Source organism: Panulirus ornatus, chromosome 57 (genome assembly GCF_036320965.1).
Source record: "Panulirus ornatus isolate Po-2019 chromosome 57, ASM3632096v1, whole genome shotgun sequence".
Taxonomy (NCBI): Eukaryota; Metazoa; Arthropoda; class Malacostraca; order Decapoda; family Palinuridae; genus Panulirus; species Panulirus ornatus.
The window spans coordinates 29,550,895-29,571,000 of NC_092280.1; the positions used below are offsets into that span (position 1 = coordinate 29,550,895).

At 36.9% G+C, this 20,106-nt stretch overlaps 1 protein-coding gene across 4 annotated transcripts in view; it reads left to right on the top strand.

Moving 5' to 3' along the window:
• Smurf (SMAD specific E3 ubiquitin protein ligase) overlaps nt 1–20,106 on the top strand; it is a 127,387-nt gene that overhangs the window by 102,408 nt on the left and 4,873 nt on the right. For 2 of the 4 annotated variants that reach the window (XM_071694931.1, XM_071694932.1), the window contains exons 7-14: nt 4,939–5,571; nt 6,933–7,111; nt 9,541–9,790; nt 10,508–11,303; nt 13,413–13,591; nt 15,115–15,280; nt 17,973–18,128; nt 18,876–19,074. In XM_071694931.1, coding sequence (XP_071551032.1) covers nt 4,939–5,571; nt 6,933–7,111; nt 9,541–9,790; nt 10,508–11,303; nt 13,413–13,591; nt 15,115–15,280; nt 17,973–18,128; nt 18,876–19,074 — 2,558 coding nt within the window. The remainder of the gene's footprint in view (nt 1–4,938; nt 5,572–6,932; nt 7,112–9,540; nt 9,791–10,507; nt 11,304–13,412; nt 13,592–15,114; nt 15,281–17,972; nt 18,129–18,875; nt 19,075–20,106) is intronic. The other 2 variants (XM_071694933.1, XM_071694934.1) reach the window with 1 other exon arrangement.

Below are 20,106 nucleotides of genomic sequence, written 5' to 3' on the forward strand. Positions count from 1 at the left end.
AGAATTCTCAACAAAATAGAACATAACTCTGAATTTTGAATTTGATGCTTTCCAAAGTTATTTCTGTGTTTTTGCCCCTTTTTAAAACCTTATGATAGCACCGAATATGCATCCAACACCAAACATTTCATGTATGCAATCAATAAACTCTGCCTCAGTCTACATTATGCTTAATAGAATCAGAGACAAGGAAGAATTTTGGGTAAGTACAATGATTAGATTTCCATTGAATGTTTTATATAGGATGTTTTTTCTTGTAAAACAGGCAAACAAAATTAGGAACTTGAAAATCCTACCAGGAAGATTGGTGTCAGCTAAGTAAAAGTATTCAAAACCCAAATACTGATTATTCCCAAGAACTTCAGACTGGAGATCTTCTACATGTATTATGCCCCACAGGATACAGTGTTAGTGTTAGGTTCCCCAGGCAGTAGTGTTATCTAACATGATTAATCCTTTGATGTTCGATAAGGAAAATCAACACTGTCCACACCACAACCTTTTTTTATAACCCAACAGTGCTGTTTTTCTGCATGTTTGATAAGGAAAATCAACACTGTCCACACCACAACCTTTTTTTATAACCCAACAGTGCTGTTTTTCTGCATATATAGTGTATCATGCTGCAAATCTTACTAACCTGCTAGAGGTCCTCCTTATATATATATATATATATATATATATATATATATATATATATATATATATATATATATATATATATATATATATTGCCTAATAGCCTTTCCTGCCTTAATGAGGTAGCATCATGTACAAACAAACTGTGTTATCACTGGCACACATCTTTAGCTGTCGTGTATAGTGTATCAAAACCAAAGGCCACCGTCTACAGGCAAGCCTCGCAGATTGGCTGTTATGATACCTCTTCCTTTCAATGAATAGTGATTGTGTGGAATTCTCTTCTTTCTTTTGTTTTGCTCTTTTACTATAAACTTTATACCTTTCAGAGTCATGTCTACAAACCCCAATGGAGCTCTCATTAATTCTTCATTCTTTTTCTCTTACAGTAATTCTTTTTTTCTTTTCACTTGTGATGGCCTTAATATTAGCATGATTTGCCCATGCCATGTTAGACAAAGAAGAAAGAAAATGAAAGTGTCCACTGTTTCATCCTTTCTGGTTCAGACCAGTGATAGCATATATTACATCGGTCCTATTCGCTTTCACAGTGCAGGCCTCTTACCCTCCTGATTGTTCAGACTATGTTACCCCTAAACCTCCTTCACTTGATATTTTTTTCTCCTTTGTATTCATCCCCCTCCCTTTGCTCCTTTCATTGTTGACAAGATGTATCCTCTTAGCTAGTCTGTCTTCACTTGTCCCTTACATATGCATGAATCATTTCAGTTTACCCTGGTTGGCCCTTTCATCCAAATTGCACCCACTAACTCACCTTTTTCTTATGTTATTAATCCATACATAATCAGTCTGTCTCATGCCTCATATCATCCTTAGGCATTTCTTTTCCGACATATCCACCTTTCCTTTTCCTTTGTGTTAAAGGCTCAAGACCCATATCCTTACAATATTGTTTCATAGCACACCCTGGACTCTTAGCCACCTTTTCCATCCTAAGACTTACTTCAGGCCATGTGGTTCCATCTGCTTTCATATCATCCCCTAGTTACCAAAAGTACTTCATTTCTTTCAGGTCATTCCTGTTCAAGCTTACTCTCAGATCAGCCTGTCTTATCCCCCTTCCCCATCTCATTTCCTTACCTTTGTTCACATATATTCTTAAATTTTTTCTTTCACATACTCACCGAAACCCTGCCACCAGCCTCTGAAGTTTCTTTTGAGCCTGTCATGAGATCTGTATCATTTGCAAACATCACATAATTTACCTTCCATGCCACCATCCCTCCAACCTCCAATGTAATGTTGGCCCACCCCTTGTTCAAAGACCTTGGCATTGACCTCCTCTCCACCCTTTCCATAAATGGATAAAACAGCCATAGTATTATCACACATCCATGGCATGGGCCCATCTTAACTAGGTACCACTCAACCACCTCCCTTCTTACTCACACATGTATCTTACTCTCTTGTACTATCATATTCTTCCACCCTTCATAAATTCTTTTTTTCAAGAGGTGGGAATTCCATATATCCATATAATTGTTATTGCTTGGTTTTGCTGTAAGTTCTTTTGGTGTAGAGGAGGGAAACATGCCATATGTGTTTCATAACTCTGTGAATTAGATATGCAATCCCAGGACCAGCTTTGAGGGATTTCTGCAGCTTTGAAGTTGCATTCCATATAGGAGCAGGGTAAGGTGAGCTCTTTAGGATTGGTAAAGTCGTAGATTATGCTTTACACATTCTTTTTCCAGACGATGATGCAAATTTTATCAAAGATGACTTCTTTCATTTGTTGTTACTACTTGCAGGGAGAGTTTACGAACATCTTTGTATGTTATAATAGTATTTACATTCACATTCACTGTTCCATGATTTTATAGCTACATTGTATTATATGTAGTGAAATACACAAAGAAATATATCCACACTTGCAATTTTACAGGTAGAATATTGAAATTCCTAGTTTCAATAAAAATGTGAACATCCAAAACCCATGGTCCTCCACACTCAAGGTTACTGTCAAATTGAGCATGAGTTTTGAGGGTTGGTGACTTTGTTGTACACTGCATTAGTTCTTGCTGCTGTTCTCAGTGTCTGAACATGAGGCAGTAAAACTCTGCTTTGCTCAGTTACCTGTGTATGGTAGTTTCATAAATTCTTCTTTTGTAATGGCATCCAAAAGGATCCGAGTGAAGGCTTCAGGTGTATTGTTTTGAAGAGGAAGCATTTGCTTAATATTATGCAGAAAATAGAAATCTCTCAAAAATTAGATAAGGGTGCACTGGTGCATTGAGTTACTCTTATGATGCAACTACCTTAGTCTGTATAATGCTTTTTTGGGAGTGGAAACTTTGAAAATATATACTTATACCTTTTTATTGCCTTTGGGAAGTCATGAAGAGTAATTTTGGTAAAGGCTTATTAACTGTTCTGCAGAGTATATATTTACAGTTGTGACAGACAAATAACATTGAGAACATGCATTAATCTTACAAAATACTGTAAAAGTTATGATATCCTTGGACCACAGTCTTTGACCCATATTTCTAAAATCTGTCCAAAATCTGAACATTGCTTGGGTTTGATTTAAAGATTAAGGATTTTTTATATTCTATCTGTACTTTGCACACAATCTCACTGAAGCATGAAAGGCCTTTAGGTATAGAAAGAATATTGAAGTTGTACCTGATAGAGTCAGAATTTCCTGAACATTCTGCAGAAATATTTTATTTTATTTTAAGAAGTATATGAGAGGCATATGCTCTACCATAGCACATACATGAAGGCACACTGCTCTCACCTGTAATGTTTGTCTGGCAAAGATTGGAAAGCATTTATTTTGCTGCTTTTTACTCAATTTTTTTTATTATCAGTATTAAATGCTTTTGTAATTTTTGAACTATCATTAGAGCTGTATGGTCATCTTTTTTATTTGACGATTAGTGTTATTTATGTGTACCGCATTGTATATATATATATATATATATATATATATATATATATATATATATATATATATATATGTAAAGTTTTTATGGAAGGTTTTGATATTGAAAGTCTTAATATTTTTTAATAAATAGTTGAGTCAGTCATGGGTTTGAAGCCTGCTTTTTAGTATATTGCAGTATTTACATTAAGATTTGAAAAGTTTTGGTTTTTAGTAGGCTGGATACTTTCAACACTTTTCAGTTATACAGTACTAGAAATGTGCAAGCAGAAACAGAAATGTAAACACGGTTGCTCAGCAGTTTATGGATTAACTTTAAAGTCAGGATCATAACCCAGGGACAGTTTAATGCTGCACCATAAATCTTATTTTAATGATATGGCACATGGCATAGATATGTTTGATTTGATTGTATACTAACCAAAAAAGACTCATGCTTCTACAGAATACTTATGATTAATTTTGTATAAACTTTGTGGTCTTATAAGCCATATACGAATTTTGTGCCTCTATGATTTCCTTTTGTACACTGATAATGGTAGATATTTTTTATTTTATGGTAAAATAGGAGAATTTATATAAAATAATCTTTACCTTTATATTTTTTTGAATGTTTTTTATTTGCATTTTGTGCTGTTGTTTATGGTCTTTGGCTGCTATGCACATGAAGCAAGTTACACCTTTCTTGGGTTATCTCTTCCTCTTTCTGTAGACCTGCCCATGTATGTAATGTAGGTGGTGCAGCTATTAGTACAAGTACTTTTATATTCGTAGGTTATGATTGCTTTCTCACCTTAAAGGGCACGAAGCAGGAAATATTTTTGCACGAACTTATAAGGAATGATTTGTCTCATTTTTTAAGTATGTTGAGTTCTCGCCTATTTGCACTCCTCAGTACCGTCTGTTTCTAGCTTGCACTTTTATTCTATTTCTTGTTTTTAAGTTTCAGTTATTCATATTTGGTACATGGACATCAAAGAAGAATAAATTTTTTGTGTGCATATCTGTGTGTGTATTAGTTATTTTTCTCATCAGCATTGCTTTGGATGTCAGTAGCAAATCAAAATGAGAGCCTTTGTGTGTGCCTTGGAACGTATTAGCTGTTATGGTGCCGAGAATTTCGAGGGTATTTAGAATAGTTATTATTAAGCTCAAATAAGAAGCCTGGTTCACACATCCTCAGGAACCCATATGAGGACTCAGCTTTTATATTTGAAGTTGTAAATATTCATCAAGATTGAATTAAAGAAGACCAGTGAATGCTTTTGTGGTGTCACCTAAAAAAAAATTACAAGTTTGATATGTATGTCAGGGGGCTCTGAGTTTTGTGAAAGGCTTTATAGAGTGAAAGATAAAAGTGATTGGTCTTTCCGATTGGCTTATTACAGAGTGGAGCGCAGACGGCGTGACAAGACGTTCGTGTGTCCATGTGCCATCTATGTCTTCCTCTCATCTGTCTTCTCCTGTGTTGCTCCAATGGCCAGCAACTCCCCCTCTTGCTCCTGTGATTGTCCCTCCTCATCCTGCACTTCACCCAGCTGTGTTAGAGGTTCTAGTCAAGCATGCTCCTCAACCTCAGCTTCTCCCAGCTGTACCAGAGGTTCTAGTCAATCTCAACCCTGCACATCCACATCCTCAGCTCCTAGTTGCTCTGTAGGGTGTCATAAGTCTTGCCCTTCTCATTTTTCTAACCCACATACTCTATTTTCTGCACCAGTCCCCTGCATAGTAGGTTATAATGAGGCCTGTCCTCCCTACACTGCCTCTGGCTCTCCCTGCATTGGACCTTCCCCCTCTTCCTGGTGTGACCCAGCCACGACCTCACGACACGGTGCCACGTGTTACAGGCCGGGTGACACTAGTGTTTTGGGCTCCCCAAGCAGACATTCCACTTCTTCCAACACTGTCTCTGCAACCACAGTCTCCTCCATATCGCCAGCCGGGGGAAATATGGGAAATATAGTTTTGAGCAACCCCAATACAAGTTCTGATGTGCCACAAGAAGGAACACCAGTCAGAAGGTAAAGACATTATTTTGATTTAGTTTGTATTGGTTAAAGATTCTGTTATAGTCACCATCTCTACAGAAGCATTGCATGGTGGTATAATGTTCAATTTTTGTACATTTTTTGCGAAAATTGTTGATGTGATATTGACAGGTATCTAGCATGCATCCATTTCATTATTAGTTGAAGTTCTAAAGCTGTTGCTTTCCTTATCATATGTGTGTTTCTAGATTATTAATAAGGATGGTAGTAAAGGGGTATGATTAGTGACTTAGGATCAATTCTTACCATAAATGGCAAATGGGAGATAATAGTCCAAATTGCAGTTAATGATTTTTTGCATGTTTGTCAAGAATACTTGAACTTAGGGAGAAGGGGAAACAAATATGATGTGTGACTGCTACAGTAATTTTCTCACAAAATAGCTTGAAATTGTGTAAGCATTTTCGTGGTGAAACTGAAATAATTGTAGATGGCAATGAATATCTTACTTTTTCACAGTTGCTCATTCTTAGGAATGTTTTAAAGTATATTAGGTTGATATTGAATTGATAAAAAAGACTTTCATTTTGACTTTAATCTTTTGTTTTTTTAGGTATTACAATATTTTGTGTAGCACCCATAACTATACTAAAACTAATTCCACAAGCTAGTGTATATATTTATATAATCAGCCAATGAATTTGTTTACAATCTCTTGGCACAAAAAAGCAGATTCATTAACATAAAATTGGTTAGCTTTCCACTGCTATTTGATTTTTTTTTTCATTTAACAAAAATGCTCATGAAGTACCTACAACCCACTAAAGAATCATAGTTCACCCCAGAAGTTTATTCCCTTTCTGAAACTACTGTAATTCACTTTTTCTTTTGGCCATACTCTTAAGGGCAATAGTGCAATACCTTGATGAAAGAAAACCACTACAGAAAGTCTCAAAGTAGGTTTGCTCTTGGCACTTGCACTGCAGCCCACTTTGGGATTTGCTACATTCGTGAATTGTGCCCAGTCTTTCAGACATAATCCTTTCTTTACCCCAATTTTGTCCATATTTCTCCTCCTTATTTCCTGTCTGTGCTTTATTTTGACCTTGTTTATACCAGATAAGGTGTTCCTTATTGTCTCCATACATTTTTTAATGCAAACAAATGGTATTTGCTTCTGTAATGTTATATCTAAGTCTTATCTAGAATTTTACCATGCAATAGATGATTAAGCTTTGCAGTTTGCCTTTAGACCCAGAAAGGTGTGGATTAGAGTTGTTTGTAGTTAAAGTATCTTTGGGGAAGAGTGTATATTTTATGTATGTAGAAGCTTTGTCCATGTATGCATAGTTTTAGATTATTTTGCAGTTCATACTTCATTTGTGTATTTGCAGGGATCCAAGAGACAGAGAACATAGGCGAAGTAGAGCAGAAAGTGTAGAGCGTGTCAGTCAGCGAGATGCTGGTGAATCTAGGCGAAATCCAGAATCAGTTCGAAGACGATCGGCACGGCATCGGCATTACCTCTCGAGGAATCAGCTCCATCAACCGCCAGATCTTCCTGATGGTTTTGGTTCGTAATTATTTTTTTCTTTCTCTTTTTTTCTCCTATATACTGTCTGTATACCTTTAGGATTATTTAGGTATTTGAGTTTTGAATAAGCTTCTTTAAGTATGTGGTTCATTTGTAGCAAGCTTATGCAGGCATCTCCTTTAAATTGGGATTGGGAAGAAGAGGGTCTCTAGAGACAAGAATGAGATTTAGAGATCCAATAATACTTGACTGTTTTAAACTTTGAAGGAAGGGATATAGAGATTCAGTAGAATTTTACTTTTTGAACATTTGCTGTTTCAGATTTTTCAAAGTTACAAAAATTGAACTTCCAGGCAACCTCTTGATAAACTAACCTCGTATGACCTTTTGTTGATATAGGACGAAATCACAACCCCACACGATGCATTCACCTGCATCTGCAGCCCGTGGAACAGCATGAGTTAAACCCGTTTCTTCAATCGAGGCCTTTCCCTTGTATAATGTATTGGTTCATACACAATGCAACATACTGTATCAGAAAATAGTCAGAAATGACCCTTTGCTGATTTTGCATGTTTCATTCAGATTTTAGCTCTTTTGATTCACCTTTCCCCACCATACAGTTTGAGATAGTGAAGTGTTAGTTTATGTTAATATTGATAAGTTGTATGATTTAACAGAAAGTGATATGGTTTGGACATATTTTTCAGTCTTATTGAAGATTATCCTTGGATATCATAGTGTGTATACAGTTTCATTTCTTTGTGATTCATACTTATAATACAAGGAGGATCAACCCAACATTCATTCATAAAATCCTTGCTAAGCATTTACCTTTAATTAAAACTCCTTCAGTTTACCCTGAAAGTAGCTTAACTACATTGCTCAGTTCTGCATCTAGGTCTCTTTTAACTACCAATTCAATACAAGCCCAGATACCATTAGCATTTACCTTTAGAAAATGAACTGGGATTTCATGGAGAACATGTAATAAACACATTAAGTATATGGTCACCAAGGTGTAGTGTACAAGTTTTCCACTGTTTCTTCTTATAATACTGTACTGTGAAAGGTGATTTACAGCCTGTCCCTTACTGGATGACATGTGAGGCTTAAATAATAGTCACCGCTATTGTGGGATAAAGATGGCATGTCATCTTTCAAATATGTTTTCAGTTTTCTCTATTTATGTTATATGGAGACTTTGCTACAACCAAAATGTTTGATAGGAGTGCACATAGGTTACCCTTCTTGATACTCTGGAATTGATGTATTAGGTATGTCAGTTTACATTTATATCTCTTTCTCTCCTTTTTGTGTCAGTTCACTTGTACTTTTATTCTTTAGTTGACTTTGTTTCTTGTGTAGATGCATATATTTTCACAATTCTTATAAAGAGACAGTTTACCTTAAATTCTTTTCTTTTACACATGTAGTAGATACCAAAAAAATAATGTTTGTAAAAGAAGGAAATTGAGAGTGAATATGAATTAAAGCAAGTTTATTAGACTAAGCTGGGTGTAGGAGCACATTGAGTGGGGTGTAAGACTGAATGGAGAAAATTTGGAAGAAGTGAAGTGTTTTAGATACCTGGGAGGGCAGTGAATATAACTACAGAATTGGAAATAGTCATAGGGATGAGTGAGGGGGCAAAAGTTTTGGGAGCACTGAGGAATGTGTGGAAAGAGTGGTTGTTATCTTGGAGGGCAAAAATGTGTATGTTTAAGAGTATAGTGGTCCCGTCAATGCTGTATGGATGTAAAGCATGTGCCATATATAATGATGTTTGGAGGGAGGTGGATTTGTTGGAAATTAAATGTTTGAGGACAGTATGTGGTGTGAGGTGGTTTGGTCAAGTAAGTAATAGAAGGGTAAGAGAGTGGTATGATAATAAGAAAAGTGTGATTGAGAGAGCTAAATAGGATGTGCTGAAATGGTTTAGACATATGGTGAGAATGAGTGAGGAGAGGTTGACAAAGAGAATGTATGTGTCAGAAGCAAGGAGTGTGGGGGACAAGGAGAAGGCGGGGACCAAACTGGAAATGGAATGGTTTGAAAAATATTTGGAATGATTGGGGCCTGAGCATGCAGGAAGATGAAAGGCAAGCATGAAATAGAGCAAATTAGAATGCTGTGGTATAAAGGGGATGATGTGCTGTCAATGGCCTGAACCAGGACATGTAAAGCAGCTGGGGGAAACCATGGAAAGTTCTTTGGATTAAGGGATGTGATTTTGGTACATTGCACATGACATGGAGAATGGATGGGAGCAAATGTGGCCTTTCTTCATCTCTTCCTAATACTACCAAACTAATGCAGGAGAAACAGCAGGCAGGTTCAAAAGAAAGTAAACTTGATATTTAAACATGCTTGCACTATGAATAACATCATAGTATTCATTATAGTTTAATATCTGCACTAGGTCAGTTACATCACGTTATTTACTGTAGACTGATTACCTTCCATAGAAATGCGAACCACACAACAGGGTCAGGTGTACTATTACAACATCCACACTGGGACATCTACCTGGCATGACCCCAGAGTACCACGTGACTTGGGGCAGATTAATATCGATGATCTAGGACCCCTACCTGGAGGATGGGAATTGAGACATACCCCCAGTGGGCGACCATACTTCCTGGATCACATAAATCGCACAACACAGTTCACCGATCCAAGGCTCTCTAACAGTCATATTCTCAGTAATATTCTCAGGTAAGTCATTATTATAGCACTGCATTTAATGTTTGCATTGAAACATTGAAATATTTCATCATTATGTCATGATAATTTAAGGTGCTTTTTTATGACAGCTAGAGAGTGGATGTGTTCTGTTGAGACTGTTTGTTTCTGAAACTACCTTGCTATGGCAAGGGAAGCAGTTATGTGTTAAGAAGAATGTTTCACTAATGTGGGATCTGTTCAATCTTCCTTTGTAGAAAAAAAAAAAAAATGCATGCTGTATTATCAGTTAAGTAAATATATAGATATAATCATGCTGAGTTTTGTTTTACTGTTTCTTAAAGTTCTAGAAATGGTGATTTTTTTTTTTAACTTGTACTGAAGCGTTGGTTTAATGAAATTACTAGGGTCAGTAAGTGCTGAGGATTAAATTAAGTATAAGTTGATGATCATGTTTGTCTTTAAATCACAGTTTATGTGGGTTGTTTTAACTTGGTTGTACCTTGTCTTTCTTATATGGAATATTTTGCTGATGGTCAAATGTGGAGGTTTTGGGGTGTGCTGGTACGTCATGGTAGTAATGGTTTTATGCATTTAGATATTTTGCTTGTTGTTAGTGATTGGTGAATGCTCATTGTGGGGACGTGACCATTGTTGATTATTGTTGTTGAGAATTTAAAATTTCATTACAGTCTACTTCGGAACTTTTTACTGTATGGATGAATTATACTTTTGATTTAACTTTTTCAGGACTCGTAGTGAAGGAAGTAATCGAACAAGTATAATAGAAACGGGCAGTAATAGTGACCCTAGAATCAGTGTGAACAGTGAAAGTTCAGTATCTGCCAGTAGTGTTCCAAATAATAGAAGTAATAGGTCCTCTAGCAGTAGAAGAAATAGTTCCTCAAGAAGTAGAGGGCCTTCCCCTGAGGCAAACACTACTGGGGAAACTATATCAGACAGTGTGCCTAATAGTGAAGAACCTAATAGCTCTGTTGTTAATGGTACTCCAATTAGTCCATCTGTTGTGCCTGCTAGTGTAAATAATAGCAACAATATGAGCAGTGAAGGAAGTGGTGTAACTACTACTATGAATAACAGTAACCCTGTGGTGCTTCAGAACAATAGCACTAATCTGCAGATAAGCAGTAACACTAATACCTCTGGGCCCAAGGATGCAGTTGTGATAGACATGGAGAGCGATTGCCTCCCAAAATATAAGCGTGATTTAGTTGCTAAGATGAAAGTTTTGAGAGCAGAATTACAGTGTCTCCAGCCACAGAGCGGTCACTGTCGTTTGGACATTCCACGTGGTGAAGTCTTCGAGGAATCTTATAGGCAGATCATGAAGATGAGACCAAAAGATTTACGCAAAAGATTAATGGTTAAGTTTAAAGGTGAAGAAGGACTTGATTATGGTGGTGTTGCTCGTGAGTGGTTATACCTTTTGTCTCATGAGATGCTCAACCCCTACTATGGTCTGTTTCAGTACTCTAGGGATGATATCTACACACTCCAAATTAATCCAGACTCAAGTGTCAATCCAGTAAGTTGAAATTTTTTTTTTTATTACACTAGAATGTATTCAGTTATAGCCTTATGATTGTATGTTAAGTACGGTATTTTTTTAATGGGAAAAGGGCTTTTGTTATATAAAATTAATGTATCACAACACTTCTCATCTACAAACATGCATTCTAGCACCTCTTATTCATGTAAAACACAGTCCAGGTTGTGCACAACTGAAGAGGAAAGAATAGGGATGCATGTCAGGAGCTTATTAGAAATACCTCTATATCTGTTCATCTTTCTATCTGTCCTTTCCTCTAATTTGCACAGGATGGATCAGTTTTACACAGCTAACCATTTCACTTGCACACATCAGTTGTTCCTGGTGTTTTACAATGAGACTTTGCACTTACCACAGCACTGGATTTATTGATTATTGAAAAGATTATTTTTGATTAAATGCCCATTAGAGTAGGTGAAATTAAGCTCTTTGTTATATTTACATACATATACTTCATAACAGTATTATTATATCATTACCTTGTGCATTTGTTTTATACATCAACCTGTCTATCTATCTATCATTACCTTCAAAAGTGTCTACACTACTTAGCCCTGCCCTTACATGTCTCCCTAGCATATACCATTCCATGCATTTTTTCCAAAGTTCTCTACCTCCGGTACTTTTTCACTTTATTAGTAGTTAAGTGATAATTTTTAGTAGTTAAGCGATAATTTTGTTGATAATGGCTGAAGAAAGTAATGTTTGATATGTTTGAAGACGAAATAAGGAAGCTAAAAGCAGATTGGATGGATAGAGTGAGAGCATATATGTGTTAGAGAGATATCAGAATGGAGGAATACTTAGATTGGTTGAAGGAAAGGAAGATATGGAAAAAACTGTGTGGGTCACTTTTGCTGGAGAATGGTAGATGTATTTGATATTGGTACCTTACCATACCATAACTTACAATGGCTTTGGAGGCTTTTTTTTCCCAACAGCTAAGCCTAGGACCAAACTGCTTGCATAGTCTTCAAAGTAGTCATGCACAATTATTGGATACATTCATTACTTTAGTTACTTAATAATTGTTTCTGTATTTAAAGTGGCCAAAGCAGAATGTGTTACGGATGTATTTGCTACTCCACCTTTCTTCTAGTTTATTTTATTCGGACACATGATTTGGTGATGAGGCATGATGTCTAGTGATAAGCCTTTTAGCAGATGAGTAAGTTTGGTGATATGTAAAGAGAGATAAGAGAGGGAGAAGTACAGGATTGAGAAGTCATATCCCTTAACAGAATAATGAAAGGTATAGGTGTAAGTATGGAAGTGAAGAAAAGATTGAGACAGCATAATCCTCCCAACCCAGACCTATGCAGCCAAAACTTGGACGTGGGACAAGTCACATAGGGTCAAGGATCCAGGCTGTGGAAATGAGTTATTTTAGAGGAGCTTGTGTTATGACTAGTTGGAATGAAGAAAGTAATGAGAATGTGTAAGAGTAATTTGGTATGGAAGGAAATGAATTGTGGAGTGATAGAATGGGTGAAACATAATACTTTGAGGTGGTTTAGGCATGTAGAAAGAATTCAAGATGGGGAATTTACAGGGAGACTGAGTGTATGATAGTACGATTAAAGGTGTTGGTGTGTGAGAAAGACCAACTGTGACATGGGGAAATATAGAGGAAGAGTACTTGAGGGAGAGAAATGGGGGAAGAATGCATGAAATGGTGTATGTTGGTGAGGCATGTAAGGACAGTGATAAGTGGAGACTCTCTTAGTGTGGCCATCCTCTTGGTGGGAGCTCCTATAGGAATGTTGGAAATATACATAGTTATAGACAGAAGAACTCTGTTGCATGCTACCCTGCGAGAAATGCCTTTTATTTTGCAGCTTCAACAGTGACAGGATCTTGTATAAGTTTCTTACTAACAGCATTTAATTTTTAGAGATCGTGAATGCACAATATTTTATTAACTACTGAGGGTTATAATGTTCATTAATACTGTGTTTTAAGTATTTTACAAGATGGGTCTACATGTTTCCCTCTTTCAGTTTGGTTTGAATATTTTTTATGTTGGAAGATTTCTGATACATATGTTTCTCTTATTAACTTTAATGGCAATCTTCATTTTCTCAGGAACACTTGTCGTATTTCCATTTTGTTGGGAGGGTGATAGGAATGGCAATATTCCATGGTCACTACATTGATGGTGGTTTCTCCATGCCCTTTTACAAGATGTTGCTCAACAAACTTATTGTCCTCGATGACATTGAAGCTGTTGATCCAGACCTTCACCGCTCACTCAACTGGATGCTGTAAGAATTTTCCAATAATTTGATTTTGTTGAGGTGGATGGCAGAGAAAAGACTTTTACTTTTTTCAATGTTTTTTATAGTGCTTATTGTTACTCATATATCTGGATTTGTGTATATGTACCTGAATAGCAATGAATTTTTGTCAAAGGTTCAGATCCTGATGCTGCCTCACAGAGGCAGGAAGGAAGAGAATGCATTTATTTTTTTAATTTCCTGTATTTGTAACATAATGACAAGAACAGATGAAGAAAGGTCACTTTCGAATATTCACACTCACACACACATATATATTATACTTTGTCGCTGTCTCCCGCGTTAGCGAAGTAGCGCAAGGAGACAGACGAAAGAATGGCCCAACCCACCCACATACACACGTATATACATACACGTCCACACACGCACATATACATACCTATACATCTCAATGTATACATATATATATATATATACACACACAGACATATACATATATACACATGTACATAATTCATACTGTCTGCCCTTATTCATTCCCGTCGCCACCCCGCCACACATGAAATGACACACACACACACACACACACACACACACACACGCATGTGCGCGAGGTAGTGCTAGGAAAAGACAACAAAGGCCACATTGGTTCACACTCAGTCTCAAGCTGTCATGTATAATGCACCGAAACCACAGCTCCCTTTCCACATCCAGGACCCACAAAACTTTCCATGGTTTGCCCCATACGCTTCACATGCCCTGGCTCAATTCATTGACAGCACGTCGACCCTGCTATACCATATCGCTCCAATTCACTCTTTACTTTGCACGCCTTTCACCCTCCTGCATGTTCAGGCCCCATTCACTCAGAATCTTTTTCACTCCATCTTTCCACCTCCAGTTTGGTCTCCCACTTTGTTGCTGTCTCCCATGTTAGCGCAAGGAATAGGATAGGGCAGAGAGAATACTTCCCACGTGTTCCCTGCATGTCGTAGAAGGCATCTAAAAGGGGAGGGAGCGGGGGCTGGAAATCCTCCTCTCTCATGTTTAATTTTTCAAAAGAAGGAACAGAGAAGGGGCCAAGTGAGGATATTCCCTCAAAGGCTCAGTCATCTGTCCTTAACACTACCTCGTTAATGCAGGAAATGGTAAATAGTATGAAAAAAAAATATAATGCACCAAAACCACAGCTCCATATCCACATCTAGGCCCTATAAACCTTTTCGTGGTTTACCCCAGATGTTTCTCGTGCCCTGGTTCTGTCCATTGACAGCACAATGACCACATCATTCCATTTCACTCTATTCCTTGCATGCCTCTCACCCTCCTGTATGTTCAGGCCCTGATTGCTGATTTGAATGTGACCTTTCTTTGTTCATGACAGTACCTCACAAATGGGGGAAATGGTGATCAAGTATGAAAAAAAAATAAGATTTTATTTGGAGTGATATTCCAGTTAACTAGAACTTAATTTTCTAAATAAACTGTTTCTCATATTTATGTCTGTAAAGTATAGTAAATTAATATGTACATTTGCTTTGTTTTTTCAGGGAGAATGATATTACAGATATCATTGACAACACTTTCACTGTTGAGCATGAAAGTTTTGGCGTCCTCCAGATGAGAGAACTTAAGCCCGATGGCAGTAATATTGTAGTGACTGAAGATAATAAAAAGGAATACGTTAAGTTGTATGTTAACTACAGGTTTATGCAGGTATGTAGACATTTTTTTTATTATTTTTTTACTCGTAAAACTTCAAAGGCTCATCCTTAACCCCTTTAGCATGATAGTATGACACTGAAGCATGTTGGTGTCTTTAGATATGATGGCATGATTTTTGACCTGACCATGCAGGGTCAGGCAGAGAAAGAGCCACCATACTTGAGAGTAGTGTCAATACTTGAACTCTACAGAAAATCCAATGATTGTGACATTTTCACCCATGGGTATGATAGTTTGATATAGGACTTGACCCTTAATGGTCTGGTCGTGGTCTGGTCATGGACTAGCCATAATGCCTTTGGGTTGTAATTTCATTCTCAAGGATATATAAGACTAACCGAAGGGGTCGAGATTTAAGAAGAAAGGTTTAAGTATTCCCACAAAACAGGAAATCAAATTAACAGCCTCTTTATCCTCTCATGAAGCAATCAGGCAACAGGAACCTTTCATTCTTGTAAGCCAAGTCACCTTAAACCTTTAAATCATTAATCAAATTGCCTTAGGAAATGATTGTTTGTTCCCATTTTCTGCAGACAAAAGTAGCATAGAAAACCAATTGCTGCTTCAAGTAGGCCTGTCTATCCCTTAGGTTCATATCCTTTTATGCAGAAGTCAACTGTTGAAGTAGGTTGGATGGCATTGTGTGGTTTTGCATGCCCAGGTTTTGTTGAGTAAAATTTGAAAGGCGGTAAATGTTGCCATTATAATTTTATAGTTGAGAGAAATGTCAGTCTTCATTGAACTTGGAGTTTTACAGGATGCATAAGATTCAAAACTTAATTCATCTTCTTTGGTCTTTATGTGATGTTCTCCAAAATACAGAGACATATAACCAGTTTTACAAGCTAGTTAAACCTCTGAAATTTTTTTAAGTATCACTATTTACTTTTTCATACCTCACATATTGTGCAGGTTTTGCAAATTTCGCAGGTATCTCTGCATTCAGCATCATTAGGAAACCTTTCACTGCAATATAAAGATTGATTTTTGCAGTTCACAGATTATGCCCTATCAGCACCTCGTGGGGTTACTTCACCATATTCTAGAACTTAAGATCCTCATTGTTTAGTTTTGCTAAAAATAAATTCAAGTATGTAAATGTCACTGAGATGTTGGTCTGCATGAGGTTATTGTAATGTTATTTATAGAGGGAATGCTAGGATTGCTCATTGATAAACTGATGACAAAGTTGACTCTTCTGTAGTCTTTTTCCAGGACTGCTTCAGGTTTCTTTTGAACGTTTTCAAGGTGACATAGATATTACATGTCAGCAGGGACTAGCTTTGGTTTTAGTTTTGATTGTGCTGTTTGACATGGTGATTAGACTTTTGATTTTAGTAATGCATGGCATTTACAGATAAAGACATAGCTTAACCTTAATGGAGTACAAAAGATAGCCAGCTTTTAAAGTTAAACTGTCAATGGGGGGAAAAAATGGATGTTTTACATCCAGCAAGGGGAATTCAGTAATTTTTTACATTTAAGGATTGTTTAGTGATGGAAGTAAATGGGTGCCTTAGGCAAAAAAGTATGTTTTATATAATGAACTGTACCTCATTTTATAGAAACGTACATTTCTTTACTGTTCAAATTGCTTTTAATACTTTGTTGTCACAAGCTACTTAGCATTGGCATATTATTAACTAATGGTTGCTGCTAGTTGTATAGAAATTAGTAGATTCTTCTTACTTTGTTCTTAATATGTTATTAAAAGTATTTATCAGTACAATGGCTTGCTTCTGAAGTTGATGCGAGTCTTCTTGCAGATTACTAGAGCCACCGAGCAAAGCCCTGCTGGATAGATTCCTTGATTATCTGTTGTGTGATCAAGTAGCCTTATGATGATTATGCATAAATGTGTTTCATATTTTGTAAGCTTAAACTTTACTGTTACTTCCTCTTCAGTTCTAGAATATTTCCTCGTGTAATACATGAAAAAATTAGCCCTGATTTTGCAAGTTTATTTTAGAATCTCAGATGAGCTCTTCAGTTATTACAAATATTGTAGTAATTGATGAAAATTTAACTGATCTCTCTTTGTATGGAAATGTCACATCTTGCAATGACAGTTAGATGCAAACACTGTTTTTTCCCTTACATTACTGATGGAGTGAATAAGATTTTCATTGCTTAGGACCTGAACTTGCAGGTGGTGAAAAATGTGCATGGGATAAGGTGAAGTGATATGAACTTAGGCAGTTGAAGCAGCTGGGGGTATCCATGGAAGGGCTTTTGGGGCCAGATTGTTGTGGTTTCAGTTTATTACACTTAACATCTAAAGAATGAATATGAGCAACTGAGGCCTATTCTTCATCTGTCCCTGGTGCTACCTGAATAACATGGGGAAAAGCAAACAAGTATGAAAGAAAGAAAAAAGAAAATGAGGGAATGGTTTTACCAGACATTTCCTGCTTGAGGTTACACCACGAATGAAAAGTCACCTTTGGTGAGGCTGTGTATCATTAGGAGTAAAGTCTTGTTAAAGAACTTATCACTCTAGAGGAGCTTAATGTTTCCTGATATTAGAATTACAGCAACTTCGCAACTACAGGAGCTTATAGAAAAGGGATCTTGGAATGAAGCTAGGATATCTTTTTTTTGAAAGGGGTCTTGGGTCAGTTATGAAAGATTATTTAATAAAATATGGGCAGAATTTAATGTAATTCATGTTCTGGATTTTTAGGGTATTGAACAACAGTTTGCTGCTCTTCAGAAGGGCTTCACTGAGGTGGTTCCTCAGCATCTGCTCAAGCCTTTTGATGAGAGAGAATTGGAACTGATAATTGGTGGTTTAGGAAAAATAGATATCGATGATTGGAAAGCCAACACAAGACTCAAAGTAAGTGATTTACGTATTTTTGTTGTTTTAAAAAGCTCCAAGGCAGAAGGCATTGCAGTGACTTTGAATGTAGTGAGTGAATTTAATCCAACAGTTAGGAAGAGTTGACTTTAGAAAAGGCTTGGTTTGGTAACTTAGGGGTGGCAGTTTATTAGTATATTTATTGTCACTACCGTGTAAGGTTATGATGGAAAGGTTGTTCTGCAGTTCTTGGGTATGAGAGGAAACGATAATACACATACCTTAGATATGTACCTTTGAAGTGCCATCCCTTTTGTTGTCTGAAAAGAAAATATTATACGAATTTTCTTAGTTATCATAGTTTATGTATTATGTTATGAAGTGATTTAAGTCTTTTATGTACTATGCATGATTTCTTAATCTGAAAGTTGACTTGTTAGATGAGACTTGGTCTCCGTCAACCTCACACTCAGCACTCTTCCCATGAACTGTCAGCAGTAATTATCTAACATCCTTGACTAGCACACTTGCTATTTGACTGTTCACTTAGAGAATCCGGGTGTTTTAGGCAAATTGTTTGCTTCATGTAAAACTACAGCTTCTTGCCTGATCCTGGGGCAACCATTTATTGGATGTTTGGCGTAGTTGCTGTGCTTGCTGATTGGTTTATATTTTTAATAGCTGTTCATTAAGCTTGTTAAGGCAAATCAGCAAGGTGTATGTGTGTGCATCTCAGTTACATTAAATGTCACTCTTACGGGGAACTGTTTTCTTACGTCTGAACAGCACTGTACTCCAGAGACGCCTGTGGTTGGCTGGTTCTGGCAGATAGTTGACTCTTATTCGGAAGAGATGCGAGCAAGGCTTTTGCAGTTTGTTACGGGGTCCTCCCGTGTTCCCTTGCAAGGCTTCAAAGCACTGCAGGGATCTACTGGTGCTGCAGGACCCAGACTCTTCACAATTCATCAGATTGATGCTCCAACAGGTAATTTTGTTAGTGTGTTCTTGTGTTTTCATGGGATGGATAGAGCTCTTGGGATTTTATGTATGTATTGTGTGTGGGTGTCTAATTTTTGTACATGTATGTACATGAAAGAGTGTTAGTTTGTGTATGAAAAAGAATGAATGTGAATGCGAATTAGGATGCAGAAAGAGATAGAGGGTGAATGTATGATTTTATAATTATTTAGCGAGTGTGTATGTGAAAGGGGATGCTCATGCATAAGGTAGTGAGTGCATGTTGTGTATACATGCATATACATAGTGTCCCTTTTGTTTTTCACTTCTGTAAAAGCAAGTATTCATACGACCAAGAAATATATTAGGGATGAGGTATTCACATGAATTTAAGGGTATGAGAATGCTTCATTCGATATACAGTAGGTTACAAATATTAATTGGTTTTTAGAATAAAGATCTGTTGTGGTAAGCAAGATGGCAGTTTTAAAAACTAAAGATTTTAAGGCTAAAAATATAAGAAATTGAACAGTTTGTGGTAAGTTAAACTGGAAATACTGGTGAAATGAATGTTTAGATAAATTTTAATTGAAAAATAATCTAGGAAAAATTTTAATTCCTGAATCTGTCAGCAGAAGGGGAAAGTGGTAATGGCCCATGCAAAGGCAAGGGCCTCTGCCAAGTTGACATGCTTAATCTTGAACAAGAAAGTAGTATTAGTAAGTTCTTCCTTTTCACAATTACAGCTGATGCAATAACTCGCTTGTGGTCTCCCATACATGCTCAGTAAAGAGATTTATTTAATTAAAACTGTGTTTCATCTTTATAAGCATTTTTTTTTTTTTTTTTTTTTTTATACTTTGTCGCTGTCTCCCGCGTTTGCGAGGTAGCGCAAGGAAACAGACGAAAGAAATGGCCCAACCCCCCCCCCCCCATACACATGTACATACACACGTCCACACACGCAAATATTCATACCTACACAGCTTTCCATGGTTTACCCCAGACGCTTCACATGCCTTGATTCAATCCACTGACAGCACGTCAACCCCTGTATACC